Raw genomic sequence first — 17,883 nt, 5'->3', positions numbered from 1 at the left:
TATAAGTATAACTAAGGATTGATTGTAGGATTTAATGACTTCCCTTCCCCCCCCCCCATCCCCCCCTCCACCTCGTTCCGGACGCCTAATTTGTAACCTGCGCCTGATTTTTTAAAGTGTAGACAAGGTTTTTTCAAGCGTACAAAAATCTTCACTGGCTCCATTTTAAGTTAGTTTGGAGTACGTTTTCACTGTGGAAACTTTCAAATCAGACGTCAGTGGCCGGACACGCCCCCTTTTGAAAAAAAAATTCAGTTCCAAAGTGAAACTGTTCTACCTGACGAGAACTGCAGAAAACTAAATGTGGAGAATGCCGATTTCTAAGATACTCTGTTCTACACCAATTGCTCTTAAAAATCAGGAGCAAATCATGTGGAAACTTGGGGCCAGAGAAACTATTTCGTCTAGTGGGGCAATCCAGAACAAAAGGCTATATTCTTAAAATTGGAGCTAGACCACTTTGCGAGTGAAATTAGGAAGTACTTTTTCATACGAAAGAGATTTGGAACTCCCAAAAGACTGTGGATATTGGGTCAATTTAAATTTTCAAGACCGAGATTGATAATTTTTTGTTAATTAAGGATATCAAGGTATATGGAGCAAAGGCTGGTCAATGGAGTTGAGGTACAGATCGGCAATTATCAAATTGAATGATAGAATAGGCTTAAGGGGCTGAATAGCCTACTGTTTCCTATCTTCAGGTGAAATGAAGCTACAGAAGAAAAATATCAAATAAGGGAAGTAATACATCTAGAGTTTCTTGTTTACTTTTGAAATATTTGGAAAACTCTGTAAAATTACAATAGTGTTCGTTCTGCTGACATTTGACATACTTAACAGTGCTCTATTGTCCTTAGGACTCATTCCACAAGCTGTACTGCTTAATAACATCAACATGGTTACGAGATGGAGTCACCAGTCTTGCAAGGACATCAGTGTTCAATTATACAATCTTTAAAAGGCAAATCCATGGAGCAAGAGTTGTGCAGCTGCTGAGAGAGCTCACCTACTCTCCAGAAGGATAAACAGAAACACAAGGAGAAAGAGATGAAAATAAATATATATATATATTTAAATCAAAAAATTGTTGAGTATGCTAAAGTTTCCAATTGTTTTTGTTCTCTGCATTTATTGCCCAGAGGCCATTAAGAGCCAACCACATAGAGTGGGACTGGCGCCAGATATAGGCCAAACAGAGCAGTTCCAATTCCCTGTAGGACATTAGTGAACCAGTTGGATTTTTAAGCTTTCATGGCCACTTCTTCTGGTGCCAGCTCATAAATTGCTCACAACGTTGGGTTGCTAGTCGAGTTCTATGTTTAATTTGTATAAGGAAGTCGAATTTGTAATAAAAATGGAAATAAGGTGCAGGTGTATGTCAGACAATCTGCAGAAAACATTACAAGGTTGAGCTTCTTGTTAACACCTTTTTAATAGGTCAAATAACTGTACAGTTCATTATATTCTTCCTGAGAATAATTTATACCTCAAAATGAAGGAGGGAGTTCCAGAGAACAGGTAATACATATGGGAAATAGAAAAAAAAATGTACCACACCTGCATACTATGCTGTTCCCAACAAACTCCTAGACAAGCCAGAAACAAGATGGTTAGTAACTATTTTGTTTTTAATTGTCATCATGGCTTTCGTTTTAAATAATTAAAAAAATGAAATTAAACAATGGTAGAAGAAATATTGATACACAGCACTCAATTTTGCTGCACCAGCAAATGCAGCACAATCTGTTCCAGGTTTTCTCTGGCATGTATTTCTGTTCAAAGCAAGATACAGTCTCTCAGGTCTATACTACGTGCTAGTTTTTAATTAACACTTCAGAGTGTTGTCGAAATACAGGACCACCTCCATTCTCCACAAGAGCTGGAGTAACGAGGAAAGAAACTTTTTTTTTTGTTACCTTAAATGACTTCAGTCTGAAAATATAACATCTTTGTTGAAATCCTGGCTGATGTATTGCAGCTAAATATTGGTCTGTTTCTATTCAGTGAGAAAAGTTCCAGTCTGGAGTTCCTGTACTGTGGAGCAAAAATTCTCAGCCCGCAGGTGTCCTGGAATCCTTGACTTTACAGTACTTTCTCTGCTTTTATACATATGTAGATATATAAAGTTTTTTTTTGGCTCTTTGTGATTCCATATGCTGGTGGTAGATTTGATCACACGATCATTTCAAGAACCCCCAGAGCAGGTTTCAGACAGCTAGAGGGGTCTTGGTTGACCTCCTATCATTTTCAGTCTGGCTTGGTCAATAACATCCAGCAAATTTTTGGCATCCACGGCCAACGCATGCGCAGCTGTCAGCATCTGCTTCTTGTATTCGTGCTGGAGAGTTGTCATCACATATTGTTGCGCCAGCTTCATTTTTCCAATTAATTCCGCTAGGTCAGAGTTCAATAGCTTTTGTGCCATCTCGATCTATAAAGGAAAAAAAATGATCAGAGGCTAACACAACCAAATACATGTTTAAAAAGGTAAACCACGATATGAGCAAAATTGTAGAATCTGGTACCAACATCTCAATGATCAATGGCACTAAGCAGCATTTAGCTGAATTAATAAAACTCCTGCCATTACGCACTCAAAGGTGGGAGTATTATTCGCAAAATGTTAATACGGATGTACCATTAAAATATAAAACTACCAGAAAATAAAATAAAAACTTTGACCTGTAAAATGAAAAATGTCAAGAAAGAAAAAAAATATCTGCAGTCAAACATAAGAATGACAGAGTTACACATCCTATGATCCCTTGTAGATTTTGGTTTATGCTTTGTTTTAATTGGAAAAAAAGAAATTTGGGCCAAATCTTCCTGGAAAAATAATGATGAGATCATGACGCATGTCGTTATTAACGTGAAAACCGACCAGCAAAGTTCAAGCAAATCTGTTGTCAGTTGCAAATCTGTGTAACTCTCTAGCTGATTTACGCCGCTCTGACATTTGCCTCACACAAATGGCAGCTCGCCCTCAACCGCCCTGTAATTTTGAAGAAGTTGCGGGGTTTACACATTAATTGCCCAGTAAACTTGCCACAGAAAGTAAGGGCTCGCACTTAACAGCACAAGTACATAAGAACATAACATAAGAAATAGGAACAGGAGTAGGCCATACGGCCTCTTGAGCCTTCTCCGCCATTCAATAAGATCATGGCCGATCTGATCATGGACTCAGCTCCACTTCCCCGCCCGCTCCCCTTATCCCCTTATCGTTTAAGAAACTGTCTATTTTTGTCTTAACTTTATTCAACGTCCCAGCTTCCACAGCTCTCTGAGGCAGCGAATTCCACAGATTTACAACCCTCTGAGAAGAAATTTCTCCTCATCTCTGTTTTAAATGGGCGGCCCCTTATTCTAAGATCAGGCCCTCTGGTTCTAGTCTCCCCCATCAGTGGAAACATCCTCTCTGCATCCACCTTGTCAAGCCCCCTCATAATCTTATACGTTTCAATAAGATCACCTCTCATTCTTCTACATTCCAATGAGTAGAACCTTTCCTCATAAGTCAACCTCCTCATTCCCAGAATCAACCTAGTGAACCTTCTCTGAACTGCCTCCAAAGCAACTCCAAAATATGTCTTAACCCCACTTACAGTTGGGTGAATTAGAGTGGGTGAATTAGAGTCAAATCAGGCACATAAAGAGATGGAAAGAAAGATTGGATTGAGAGAGAGAAAGGAGAGACAAAGGAAAAGTAAGAACTTAATTTTTTTTTTTAACTGCATGATAATTGTTAATGCAATGCCAATTAACCTCTCCGGCCCAGAAAGGGAATAATTTATACAGCTAAGTCTCATTCTTGCACGGAGTAAATTCTTTTCAGATTAAATTTTTTTTTTAAGTTCTTACTTTTCCTGTGTCTTTTTTTCTCTCTCTCTCAATCCAATCTTTCTTTCCATCTCTTTATGTGCCTGATTTGACTCTAATTCTAATTCACCCAACTGTAAGTGGAGTTAAGACATATTTTTAACAGTTGTGTAAAAGAAGATTAATCCTGCGTGTAGTAGTTGCCATATCTGACTGGAATGTGCTTGGTGACCAGTGCAAAAAGCAGGAAATGTTCTGCATTCTAAAATGTACGCCTCATCCGTGTGAACATTTCTTTTTAAAAAAAAGAGAAAAGCCAGAAGTTTTACTAAAATGATCACATTCTTGAAATTCACAAATGAAACAAATTGTATGAAAATCGCTAATAACACAAAGGACATGCTCATTCTGTGTATTATTTATATATTAGTCCATCTTCTATGATGTTGCACACAGGGAGTCAGGGGTCAGTGCTGTCTTCAATTGAAGCAAGGTTAGCAGGCAGGGGATTATATATACTGTCCCATCATATATTTTGTCCTTATTTTTAATTTCCACTATCCACAATTATGCTCCAATTAAAGCTTCCTTCTTGTGGTGGCACTGCAGTGTTTTCACTGGGTGGGGGGGCTGTAGTTATAGCATAACAACTGGCTGTGTCCATTATAAGCATGGCACAGGAATTTATAATGAACATGCTGACAAGAAGTGAACGCAGATGCATTATATACACCCAACACAAACACACAAGATTGACTCATCAACTAGTGAAAGCGTTACTTTGTGAGTAGCGACCAATTTGATCAAGGACTAAAATATTAATTTGCTTACCTCTCTATGGGTGCTTGCCGGAAGTGAAGGAATGGTTTCATCCACTGTAGCCAATAAAGTTCTTAGTGCCAAACCAACCTCCTGAGAATACATTTACCAGAATCAAAGCACTGCTGACAATATACTGATGAACTTGGTACAGGACATGAACAGTAATACTCACTTCTTTATTCTTGTTCCAATTTAATAAAATGGTGTTTGACAGAACATGATTGAATACGCATTTTATTCTTTATATACACTTCACTGATTTGTGATACACTCAAGCATTTTATTCAGCTAATCTCATATTAATTGCTCTTAGCCATGGTGAGCCCAATACATTCCTGGTAGCAAGCTGATCTTATTTGGTTATTTTTCATTCCACTTTGGGAATGGCATTAAAGTTTGACAATATTTTAACACAAATGATCTCATTACTCTTTGAAACATTACAGAATTACCAAAGTCCTGTGGTTTATGGAAATGAAAGATGCAATTCACATCAATAATTTCAGAGATAAGGACAAACCGCAAATTTTACTGAAGGTAACATTAGTGCCTTGATCTGTCCCAACATGCATAATAATAATATAATAGGAATTAGGAGAAGTGGGCCATTCGGCCCCTCAAGCCTGCTCCGCCATTCAATAAGATCATGACTGATCTTCTACCTCAACTCCACTCCACTCCACTGACAGATGAGGAGAGACTGGATCGACTGGGCCTATATTCACTGGAGTTTAGAAGAATTAGAGGGGATCGCATAGAAACATATAAAATTCGGACGGGACTGGACAGGTTAGATGCAGGAAGAATGTTCCCGATGTTGGGGAAGTCTAGAACCAGGGGTTACAGTCCAAGGATAAGGGGTGAGCCATTTAGGGCCGAGATGAGGAGAAACTTCTTCACTCAAAGTGGTTAACCTGTGGAATTCTCTACCGTAGAGAGTTGTTGATGCCAGTTCGTTAGATATATTCAAGAGGGAGTTAGATATGGCCCTTACTGCTAAAGGGATCACGGGGTATGGAGAGAAAGCAGGAAAGGGGTACTGAGGTGAATGATCAGCCATAATCTTATTGAATGGTGGTGCAGGCTCCAAGGGCTGAATGGCCTACTCCTGCACCTATTTTCTATGTTTCTATGTGAACCTTTGTTGCACTCCCTTTCCAGCAAGTTTATCCTTCCTTAGGTAAGGAGACCAAAACAGTTATGAAATCTCACACGCTTTGGGAATTGGATGGATTTTGATGTGAAAAAGTAAACTAGGTTGCTTGCCAAACAAATCAGACACCCCTTATTTGGATTTCTTATCTTCATACAGGTTAGAAGGGCTGTATGAGCAAAGGTCTCAGAACACAATATTAGGCATATTAGATGGATAACAATGCATGGTAATTATCTTCAACCCCATCAATTTTCACTTTTGTTTTAAAATGTATGAGTATGTGACATTTTCCATTTCTTTGAGTGAGATTGTCAATTTATTGCGAATTAGGCGGAGTTTTATGCTCCATTGGGCCTGCCCAAACCAATTTCACACAGGACCCTCACAATCAACAGATATAGGCGATTTCCAACCCATTAGTCTATGATTCCAGAGGTGAAAGGCCAGCATCTAATCTTCTGTGCCCATCAATCATGCTTGTTTGTACTTTTTCCTCAGAGAATTCCTGCTGAACAAGACCACAAGTCTAAGAGTATCCATATCATCAAATTGAAAAACATTTCTCACCTTCACCATTGGTATGTATTCCTCTGGTGGTGCTGGCTGGATTTTACTAGACATTTCTATCACTGCCTTTACCAACCCAGTTACATTTTCATACACTTTGTCATTGGAACGGTCCAAGTTAGCTGTGGGCGGAGGGCTTATTTCTTGTGGCTGGATCTGGATTACAAGAATCAAGTTGGTTAGCACCATGCTATATTCCATTTCTTCAAATTACAAAAGGGATATCACTGATTGCCAGGTAAAAGAAATCTCTTTAGCTACATGATGGCACAGACACGATGGGTCGAATGGCCTCCTTCTGTGCTGTAAATTTCTATGAGTAACTGCAGAATATCTTAGAATCATAGCAAAAAAGTTCCCAGCTGTTAACTGCATTTCATTTCTCAACAATGCTTAGTCCCTTGTGTGAACATTCAAGGGCATGTCAGTTAGCCTTTGTACTGAAGACACCAACTAGAAAAACTGCCCTCAAAACAAAATAAATTGCAAATGATAGATAGCAAGACAATTTCAAGAATGTAATTTAACAATGGGGTTTAGTTGACTACTGCATTGCTCACATAGCCCAGGGCACCATTTCGTCTCAATGAAATTACTATTATCACTCTCAAGAATCCATTATTCTCAAAATACTCATTCATTTGAAAAAGTGCACAAATTCTTTCAAAGCATTTGGTGGCTAAAGACAGCGAAATAATTCAAGAAAGCAAAGATACACCAAATGCACTTGCTATTACTCTCTGCTCAAAGATCTATTGTAAGTTAACTAAGATCAGTTGCCATATCTTTTGGTACAGTTGAAAAAAATTACATTGCTGAATTGAAACAGAACATTACTTTTAACTCTTTCTCCCAAAACTGGGAAGATGGCACGCCTTTTAAATAAATGGGAGTTCTTGCAATTTGTAGGAATAAATAAGCTTAAATAACTTCTGAACCCATTAATTAAAAAATTCTGAATACTGGAACAAGAGTTAATGGGACTTAATTTGCAGCTCCGAGGGGCACGTGCTAGCTCTGGGTTTAGGCATGAACTGCGCATGTGATAAAACTCAGAACTTGCGCTCAGTCAAGAAATTTTTTGTCAGACTGTCTGAATCCCCGGGAAAAAGGCATCGTGGGCGTAAAGTTCAGCTATTTGCCCAAACTTCTGCCCAGCAAATGCCCGTGAAATTCTTATGCCTGGTAAAAATAGGCGTAAAGCCTGCTTTTACCAGTGTAAGAGTTTTAAAAAACAGAAAAATAAAATTATCAATAACTTATACATTTAAAAACCTGTGAAATAAAGTATGTTTATTTTTAGCAGCTTTACATTTTTGTTTTAAATATTTAATTAAATGCTATTTTAAGTAATTTTAAATTTCTGATGTTTTTAAAAAATGTATCTGATGTCTAAATGTATTTTTTGGGGTTATCCCATTCATTCTTATGGGCTTTCCGTAAATATGGAATGGGATTCACGTCTCTCATTTGTTGGGCTGGCTCACATAATCTCAGAGATGTTTCGGAACCACGTGCGGCCCCGAGATAGGCGTACCCGGAGAGCCCCAGGACCGCAAATCTCCATACCTCTCGGACCACCAGGTACGTGGGAATTTTATTTCCCCTCGGGAAGCCTCTGACCGCAAATTCAGGGCCATTGAGCATAAAAAAAAGTCTTGGGTAAGCCAACAAAACGGATGACATTATGATCAACTGAAAAATAATGAATAACCCAGAAGAATATATTTTAGAAACAGTTCATTAAAACATTAATCACTTGAGGACTGCGGCCTGCATCTCTCCCACCCCACCCCAAAAATATGCCAAATTTATTAGAACTATTCATAGCATAGAACTTCAACAGTTTTATTTAAGAGTGCTGCTGTTTCTGATTTTTACCATCACATAAAACCTCAAACAGATGGAGTTTAAATATTAATGAGATTCCCATCCAATTAAAAATTAAAAACCTGATTTTATTTTTAAATGAACCTTTTTTGTACATTTTCATTCTCGTAAGGTGAAGGATGTAAGTGCTGGGAAGTTGAATATTCTTTTAGTTTTGGCATTAACTGCCAGGAACAACCATTCCCAAATTAAGATGCAGAGGAAAGATCCCTCTGCTCTGTGCCAGCAGAGTGCTTTAACTCCAATCTCCAAGCAGTTACCAGACCAACTTTTCTCATTTCCCATGCAGCTATTCTTATTTCCGCACTGAGTAAAACCTTAAGTTTAGTACGAATGAGTGCTAAAAATATGGACATTATTGTGCTGAATTTGCAAGAAAATGGACTGCCAAATTTCATTTCATATAGGACCCGTACAACCTTGACACCATCTTCATCTCTGGATTGGGCTGGGTTTAAACAGAAGTTGGAAAGGTGAAAGTTCTGCGTGCTAATTCACTGCTCCACCCAGTTCCTCACTGGCTTATAATTTGTATGATGATCTGTACTAGAGCAATACATCTTTATTCAAGACATGCAGAACTCTGTGGAAGGCAGAGAAGTCTGATTGACAACTGAGAAGTTTAATATGTAGAAGCACACAAAATCAGTCGAGAAGCTAAAGATTTATAGCTTCCATTAGTTAATGTACTATTCATGTAAATGACGAGACAAAATGGTAAGAATGGTTAAACAAAAATGGAACATAACTACTCACTAAACTGAATAAAACAAAGAAACTTCTGTCCCTCCATAACATAACATAAGAAATAGGAGAGGCCAAATGGCCGACTCCTGCTCCTATTTCTTATGTTATGTTCTTAGGAGCAGGAGACCACCATTTGGCCCCTTGAGCCTGCTCCGCCATTCAATAAGGTCATGGCTGATCTGATCATGGACTTAGCTCCACTTCCCTGCCCGCTCCCCATAACCCTTTACTCCCTTACTGCTCAAAAATCTGTCTATCTCCGCCTTAAATATATTCAATGATTCAGCCTCCACAGCTCTCTGGGGCAGAGAATTCCATTGATTTACAACCCTCAGAAGAAATTCCTCCTCATCTCAGTTTTAAATGGGCGGCCCCTTATTCTGAGACTATGTCCTCTAGTTTTAGTTTGCCCTATGAGTGGAAATATCCTCTCTGCATCCACCTTGTCGAGCCACCTCATTATCTTATATAACTTGGGAGAAAAATCAAGAGCCATATGCTTATGTGCAACACAGTTTTACGGTTTCAAATGATCAATTAACACGTCTCTTCCAAATGAACTAGTTAAGTAAAAGTGGAACAATTTATTCAATAGTACATAACTTAGCAAATGTTCAAATCAAGCATCCTGAGCTCTGCAGTGGAACAATAAAAACTCTAGCAAAACATCTACCAAGCCCATGCACTCACTCAGGAGGAGCCTTACATATACATTTAGTAAGCTACATACGGAATCTCATACTAATAACAGATTCTACCAGCAATTTATCAAAGCAAAGCCACAGGAACATTAATAAAAGTTCTAATTGATTTAAAATCAGTTTAAAACAGGTTAGTAAAAGGGTGATTACAACCACACTCAAGCAATTAAGTTGAATATGTGTTGTTAGATACGCAATAAAGTTATTTTTTAATTATAACATCTGAAGGTGACTAGAAAAGGGAGCACCCATTTTCTGCAAAAATGGAGGCACAAATTGATCTCGAGCTTTTAATTAAAAGTATTTCACTTGTGAAAGGATACATTTGTACATCATTTGGTAAAGCAATATTCTGCAAGCTAGCATGGATTATAGAATCTCATGACTATTTTGGAATTATGTTATTTTGTTACAGTACAGACATGTTTGTACCATGACAACAGATTGCTACCACACTTTTCCTTTAGGTTTGAAAAGTTGTATAAACACCAAAATAAGGAAATACACAATGCCTGAAAAGCCGTGTGTTTAAAACAATGTGAAATTGTTTTGTCTCTTTTAGTATTCTTACTTTTAATGAAACATTAACTTGAGATTGCAAAGTCAATGTTTATCACCACGTGATCATCTGCAGCTATAGTTTTCAGGTCACTTCATAAGTTACAAGGAAGTAATTGAAATGACAATATAGTATTCACCTACAGAAAGAACACAGACACTGCCAGAAAATCTGAACGTTCCTAGCAGGTCTGTTTTTAAACCCATAGCATGAAGAAGGAAAGTACTAGTCAAGTTAGGTGAAAATCCCAAATGTATTTATTTTTTGATCAATTTACTTGTTTTGGTCTCTCTCTCTCTTCCCCCAGTCCATTGCGGCACGCACAAAGCCTGAACAAAAAGGCTCAGCAGACAAGGGAGTGCTCCTTGGCCTCTGTCTGTTTCACTCTTGAAGCAGCTCAAGTTGGCTAGTCAATTCACTTTCCTACTTCAGCGGAAATACCTAGTCATCCCAAATGGTATGGATGAGATGGAGACCGAAAAATGTCAGAATGTCGGGCTGCACCAAAGCAAAATATTGGGCATTCCTAAAATTAAATTTTTAGTTTATGGAGGTGACAGATTACTACTCAGACATGGAAACAAGGACCAATGATAGTTCTGAACATGCCTACTTTGAAAGGTAATCCAGTATCTGACGAGAAAAGGGCACGTGCAAAGTTGAGTCAAAAGACAATATTATAATCACGAGAACATTTTGTAACTTTTGCTTGGCTGGTTTTCTATTTGAAGTGGGAAATATGGAACAGTGATTAATACACAATGGAATTTTTTGCAAATTAAGTAAAGCCAAATAGTCGTGTCCTTGCTGATTACTAATTTATTCTTTGTCTCTATTATTGTTCCATTTTTTATCCATGGTTAATCATCCAAGCTAGGAGTGTAAAGCTCATGTGACCAACACTATGGCTGCTGTGTAGATCAAACTGTAATAGCCCAATTCTACAAGGATGCAAGTTTCTCTATCCGCACTGGACACTGGGAAAAAAACTCACAGGAGGACTGACTATAGTATTACACTCTGCTGTGGTGGAAATGCAAAATCAAGAGGTGCAAGGCAACTGTCAATGCACAGAGCACTACTGAAGTGGAGTTCTCACTTAGATTGTGTCCAGTAGTAATCTCCAATTTTACTAATCATTTCAGAATCTTAGCTATGGAATCTCAATCCTAATTAGAAGTTGTCAAATTAATATAATTTGGTTACTGCGTGGCCATTAATTTCTGATGCAGCTGTCTGAATTTCAAAAATGGCATCATATGAATTCTTAAATGGGCCATATTAAGCCAAATTGTAACAATTTTTAATTTAAAAGATTTACTGTAGTCCACAGTACACAATTAATTGAACTAAGTAGATGCTTCTCACCTTGTGTTCAACAATCTGGAATGCTCTGCCTGAAAGGATGGTGGGAGCAGATTCAATAATAACTTTCAAAAGGGAATTGGGTATATACTTGAAATGGAGCAATTTGCAGGGCTATGGGGCAAGAGCAGGGGAGTGGGACTAATTGGATAGTTCTTTCAAAGAGTCAAAGCAGACACGATGGATCAAACAACCTCCTTCTGTGCAGTATGACTTTATGAACTGCTCTTTTTTTTTTAAAACCGTTATTTATTCAAGCATAAAATCTGCTAGGAAGAGCACTATTGTTATAATAAATCTATTTAAATGTTTAACTGTTTTAAAAGAAACATGTTGGAATTATACAGCCCTTTTCATGTCACCTTGAAGAGACAATAATTACAAAAGTTAGACAAAAATTAAAAAGAAAAAAAAAGCACATATTATTTGCTTACCCTCCATGGCTAGTGGTGAACACAATGTGAAGGAAGGTTAAAGAAATTTACCAAAAGGGGAAAAAAAGGAAAACAATGATTAAAAATGCAGCAAGCAAACCAATAATGCAATGTGCAGTTAACAAAACGATGTTAAAAGCTGTGAAGAAAATGCATTCTAAAAATATCATGCATCATCAAACTTGTTAGAGCGCAATTTAAAAGCTGTGCACACAATTTCATTTTCAAAAGTTATTTTTGTTGAACTAAAAGCATTCTTTAAAATCATGCAAATTAAATCTCTGAAATATAGCAAACAAATAATAAAGTCTGTCATTTTGGTTAAAAGTAAATAGTTCTACTGCACAGAAAAGAAACATGAAAGCAGGGTAGTGGACAAATGTGGACTTTCCAATTAAGGCGATAAAAAATTCTAGCAGCTGCTAGTAATGCAACCCAAAAGATAAAAAACTCAAATAAGGTACAATGAGAAACGGTGATAACAGATATGTGTATTGTACAATCAAACAAGCTTATTATACTACTGCATGTCTAAATTCACACCAACTAATCATTTCCCATTCTTATTTTTGCATCTACCAGTAGAGGTGTGATATAGGAAAATACTACTTCTAAATAACACTGGAAAGGCCTTTAAAGGACAGATGGGTTAACATGCTCCCCAACAATATGAGTTTAAAGTATTATTCTATATTCCACTTGCCCAGGATTGATTGAATAAATGATCGATTTATACCTGTACTTTGCAATTTAAATAAAAATGCAAGTCATGACTCTTGGTGATTCAGAATCACAATGCTTCAGTGCCAGCAAGAATTTTGCCTTCTTTCAGGGAGATGTGCGCTTTAAACCATGGGAGGCCTGCATTGTAACTTGGAGGATATCGCCTTCCTGTTGTCAAATGATTTCAAAGTTGAAAATCACGCCCTATTATGCTCTAAATTAAACTATTTCTGAAAATATTTAATCTGAACAATATTCTTATTTTCTGTACGAAACTCCCTCCAAATTTAATCTCTTTATTTTCTAACCGGTTCATACATAAATGTCAATTAGAATTCATTCATTCTTGTCTAATGCCACCTATTTCCATTCACGAAATAACATCTCTATAATCTTTGCACACTTCCTTCACTGGATTAAAAATATATTATTCTACTTCTACCCTGCCTCACTTGTATACACTCACTGCTAGGATATTTAAATAGTGTTTCTGGTTGAGCCTTTTCTCACAAATAAAATAAGCATCGCTTTGCATACATTTGGTCATGATTTAAAGAGAGATTAAGAATGAAATGGAGACTCACTCTGTGACATGCACATAGGCTAACATTTTTCTTTGAAGGCTAAACTAACAGTTAACGTCATCTTAACCCAATGCTTGCTGGTCAACATATAGGGATATATTAGAATTGTATGACATTAAAGGGGTTTACATGCTTAACTAGAAGATGCATCACTGCCTGAAAATGCACCCTTATGAGTCATTCTGTATCATATAACATTACATACCATATTTCTATATAATATAGAATAAATCATGAGTGTATTCTCAGGCAGGGACAAATGAAAATTTAGAATGGCACTAAATTAATTTGCCAGAAAATATCTGTGATTGTAGCACATGGCTTAAACTGCAGTAAGATTTAATTGTGCAACTAAAACTACAGTGGCCACTTAGCTCTTTAGGTAAGCATACTGTATATAAGATAGGCCAACACTAAAGTCCAGTCATACACTGTTATTTTTGTGGAATAGAAGTTGTGTGTATTGTTAATTTTCCTTCCTAATGTAGTCCTCATTACAAGTCATTACTTTTTAATTCAGTAATAGTGTAGTGTTTCCTTCTTTAATAACGTCAAATAACGGCAAAAAATAAACATGTTCTGAGGAGGATAGTGCTACAAGATATGGGACATTTAACTAGTGCCACTACTTTGGAGGTAAGCAATAACTACACAATTCTAAATTGTCCATTATCCTTATTCTTCTGCAAGTTATGGTTCGTCATACAGCACATAGGCATATATCACAATCATACTCTTATCAAAATAGACAACAAAAAAAGGCATAAAATGCTGGAAATCTCAGCGGATCAGGCAGCATCTGTGGAGAGAAAAACAGAGTTAACATTTCAGGTCGATGACCCTTCGTCAGAACTGGCGAATGTTCGAAAAGAACAGATCTTAATGAGCACTGAAAGGGGGAGGGGAAGAAAGAACAAAAGGGAAAGTCTGTGATGGGGTGGAAGGCAGGAGAGATTGGAGAGACAAAAGGGATGATGGGCCAAATTGAAATAGTACTGTAATGACAGAAGTTAGAAAAAGATTAGTCTAGATAGGGTGTGAATGGCAGAATAATGACCAGCTGCCACTGGAAACAAAGAGAAAAAACCCCATAAGATCGGGGGCGGAAGGAGGGCAGGGAGCCAAAAATGGGCAGAGGTTATGGTCTGAAATTGTTGAACTCGATGTTGAGTCCAGAAGGCTGTAAAGTGCCTAAACGAAAGGTGAGGTGCTGTTCCTTGAGCTTGCTTTGAGCTTCGTTGGAACAGTGTAGGAGGCAGAGGACAGAGATATCGGAGTGGGAGTGGAGCGGGGAACCCAATCAGGTGATCTCCTCTACATTGGGGACAGCAAAAGCAGATTGGGTGACCGCTTTGCGGAGCACCTTCGTTCAGTCCGTAAGTGTGACCCCAAGCTTCCGGTCGCCTGTCACTTTTAATTCCCCGTTCCACTCCCACTCCGACATCTCCATCCTCGGCCTCCTACACTGTTCCAACGAAGTTCAACGCAAGCTCGAGGAACAGCACCTCATCTTTCGTTTCGGCACTTTACAGCCTTCTGGATTCAACAATTTCAGAACATAAGCTCTGCCCATTTTTGGCTCCCTCCTCCCCCCTCCCCCCTCCCCCCACCCCCGATCTTATGTATTTTTTCTCTTTGTCTCCAATGACAGCTGGTCATTATTCCACCATTCACACCCTATCCAGACTAACCTTTTTCCAACTTCTGTCATTACCATTTCAATTCAGCCCATCATCCCTTTTGTCGCTCTAATCTCTCATGCCTTCCACCCCATCACAGACCTTCCCTTTTGTTCTTTCTTCCCCTCCCCCTTTCAGTGCTCATTAAGATCTGTTCTTTTCGAACATTCGTCGGTTCTGATGAAGGGTCATCGACCTGAAATGTTAACTCTGTTTTTCTCTCCACAGATGCTGCCTGACCCGCTGAGATTTCCAGCGTTATCTGTTTTTATTTCAGATTCCAGCATCCGCAGTATTTTGCTTTCGAACAATAAATGCATGATGGTTGAGAGGAAAAATTCCTTAGCATTTCTGTGCTCAGCCAGCCTTCCTACCAGTGCAATGCAGAAGTGAAGGTCAGTTTGGTTTCTGAAGCATTTGCTTGGATAATCTCACTTTCAGGCACAATAATTAATGGAATAATTTTTATATTATATTTTTGTTTCACCGATGCAAAAAGAAAAATATACAAAGGAGATTGTGCTTTCTGATGAGGCTAATACTGCCCTTTCACCAAATTTCTATATAAAAGACTTGTGATAACTGAATGTTGTTACTAGCTGACAATTTAATTGTTAACAGACTAATTGCAATGTATTTTACTGTAATTATCTAGCTATTTTAATTTTTAATTCCTTAAAAAAATTGCAACACAAATTGAAGGATCGTTAGTACAATAAAGTATTGAAAGTGTTTTTTGCAGTATTTACAAAAGGAAAAGGAAAACCTGAAGCTTGGCAACTGTAAGCAGCATAACTGAAAAAATATCAAAATCCTTCAGCAGTACAGTAGGCTCAAGCATATTGGACGAGGATCAAGTTAAACAAGAATTGGCTGCTGCCGACTCATGAACCTGTAACTAATTATTAAATTAAAGATAGGTTCCGTGTGGAAGAGACGCAAGGAAAGGGAAAAATAAAACATGCGACACTATTTACTAATTCTCCGCGCTGAATTTCAAAACGTGCAAGGTGTGTGTCATCAAGCACATAGTCCTTCATGAGAAGGATTTTCAGAATGCTTTTCTTCTTTTTTGTAACTAATTCTCGGAATGTGGGCGTCACTGGCAAGACCAGAATTAATGACATCCTAGCTGCCCTGAGAAGACAATGGTGGGCGTTCTTCTTGAACTGCGGTAGCCCGTATTCTTTGTAGTGGTTGATGCAGCTGAGTGGCTTGCTAGGCGTGAGTTCAGGGCTCAGAAGAGACGAGGGCCCAGGGGCAGCACAGGCCAGCCCACACTGCGATATGTGTGCGCATTAGGTCCGTGCAGCAGAGCTGGTCTCCAGTTGTCTTGGTTAATTCTTGCTATTGGGCCAAGACCTAGCTCTATCAAGCCCTTGTGGTGGCTGGTGTGCAACGGTCACCACACGTTAAAAAAAATCCAACCACAAGCATCTTCCACCCTTCAAGATTTAGTTCGGACCTGGAATTTTAGGTCCTTCATTGAAACGCCTGTGAACTTCTTGATGTGGAAGCAAGTCATCCTCGATTCGAGGAACTGCCTATGGTGATGAGGCTACTTCAGAGGGCCATCATGTTGGTGTGGGTCTGGAGTCACACATAGGCCATACTGGGTAAGAACAGTAGGTTTCCTTCCCTGAAGGACATTATGGAATCAATTAGGGTTTTATGATAATCCATGGTGTTTTTTAAAAACTTAAAAAAATCTTTTATACCAGGTTTTATTTCCTGAATTAAACTTCTCAACTTATGTTCTCTGGATTATTAGTCCAGGCCGCTGCACTACTAGCCCAGTAAAATAACCACTATACTATCATACCCTCTGTATTTTTTTTGGACTTGGAAACAACAATCTTGCTGCATAGATAAATTTTACAAAACAACCATATGGTCTTGGTACAGACCAGGTCTACAGTTCTGTGAAAGGTCTCTTAGAAGTTAATAAGGTGGAAAGTTAAACATTAAAAGTACAGCTTGACTAAGTGGATACCTGTCTCTGTTCGGGTTATCAACCCTCCTGGAATCTCCAGTAACAAAAGATTAATCTCCAAAACACTGCTGTGAGCAATCCAGGAGAAAAATCACATGGGCATTGCAAAAAATGTTTCTTTCCATTTTCTTTGATCACTTTAATTTATTAGTTATAAAAATATTGGAGATTGGAAAAAAGGCTGTTTGACAGACAGTCAAGAATCATCCAATCAGGAAACAAAGGGCCCAGGTTTCGGCCTCAGTTGCTCCTGATTTTTTGGAGCAACTGGTGTAGAACGGAGTATCTTAGAAATTCAAATTCTCGGCATTTAGTTTGCTCCAGTTCTAGTCAGTTAGAACAGTTTCACTTTGGAACAGAATTTTTTTTTCAAAAGGGGGCGTGTCCGGCCACTTACGCCTGTTTTCAAAGTTTCGGCAGTGAAAACTTACTTCAAACTAACTTAGAATGGAGTAAGTAAAGATTTTTGTACGCTCGAAAAAACCTTGTCTACACTTTAGAAAATCAGGCGTAGGTTACAAATCATGCGTAGGGAATGGGGGGGGGGGTTTAAAGGGAAGTTTACAAACATTAAACACTTCAGTTTTACAAATAAAGAGTCATCATCAATAATAAATGATAAAAACATCAATAAATCAACCAATAAATCAATCAAAAAAAATTAATAAATAAAACATTTTCTACTTACCGACTGCAGCACCGAGAGCCCTCCAACAGCGTGCTGGGATGCCTCCCCCCAGTGTGTCTCTGTCTGTGTCTCTATCTCTCTGTTTGTCTGTCTGTGTGTGTGTCTCTCATTCTCTGTCTGTCAGTGTCTGTGTTTCTCACAGCGAGGGGAGGGAGA

At 38.3% G+C, this 17,883-nt stretch overlaps 1 protein-coding gene across 13 annotated transcripts in view; it reads right to left on the bottom strand.

Annotated features, from left to right (window-relative positions):
• Nucleotides 1-812: 812 nt before the first annotated feature.
• LOC139277362 (focal adhesion kinase 1) overlaps nucleotides 813-17,883 on the bottom strand; it is a 759,656-nt gene continuing 742,585 nt past the window's right edge. For all 13 annotated transcript variants that reach the window (XM_070895775.1, XM_070895782.1, XM_070895811.1 and 10 more), the window contains 3 exons: nucleotides 6,365-6,520; nucleotides 4,651-4,731; nucleotides 813-2,431 (listed from right to left, as the gene is read on the bottom strand). In XM_070895775.1, coding sequence (XP_070751876.1) covers nucleotides 2,216-2,431; nucleotides 4,651-4,731; nucleotides 6,365-6,520 — 453 coding nt within the window. In that variant the 3' untranslated portion in view covers nucleotides 813-2,215. The remainder of the gene's footprint in view (nucleotides 2,432-4,650; nucleotides 4,732-6,364; nucleotides 6,521-17,883) is intronic.

Source organism: Pristiophorus japonicus, chromosome 1, assembly GCF_044704955.1.
Source record: "Pristiophorus japonicus isolate sPriJap1 chromosome 1, sPriJap1.hap1, whole genome shotgun sequence".
Taxonomy (NCBI): Eukaryota; Metazoa; Chordata; class Chondrichthyes; family Pristiophoridae; genus Pristiophorus; species Pristiophorus japonicus.
Note: the sequence above shows the minus strand (reverse complement) of the source record. Positions and strands in the feature narration are given on the sequence as shown.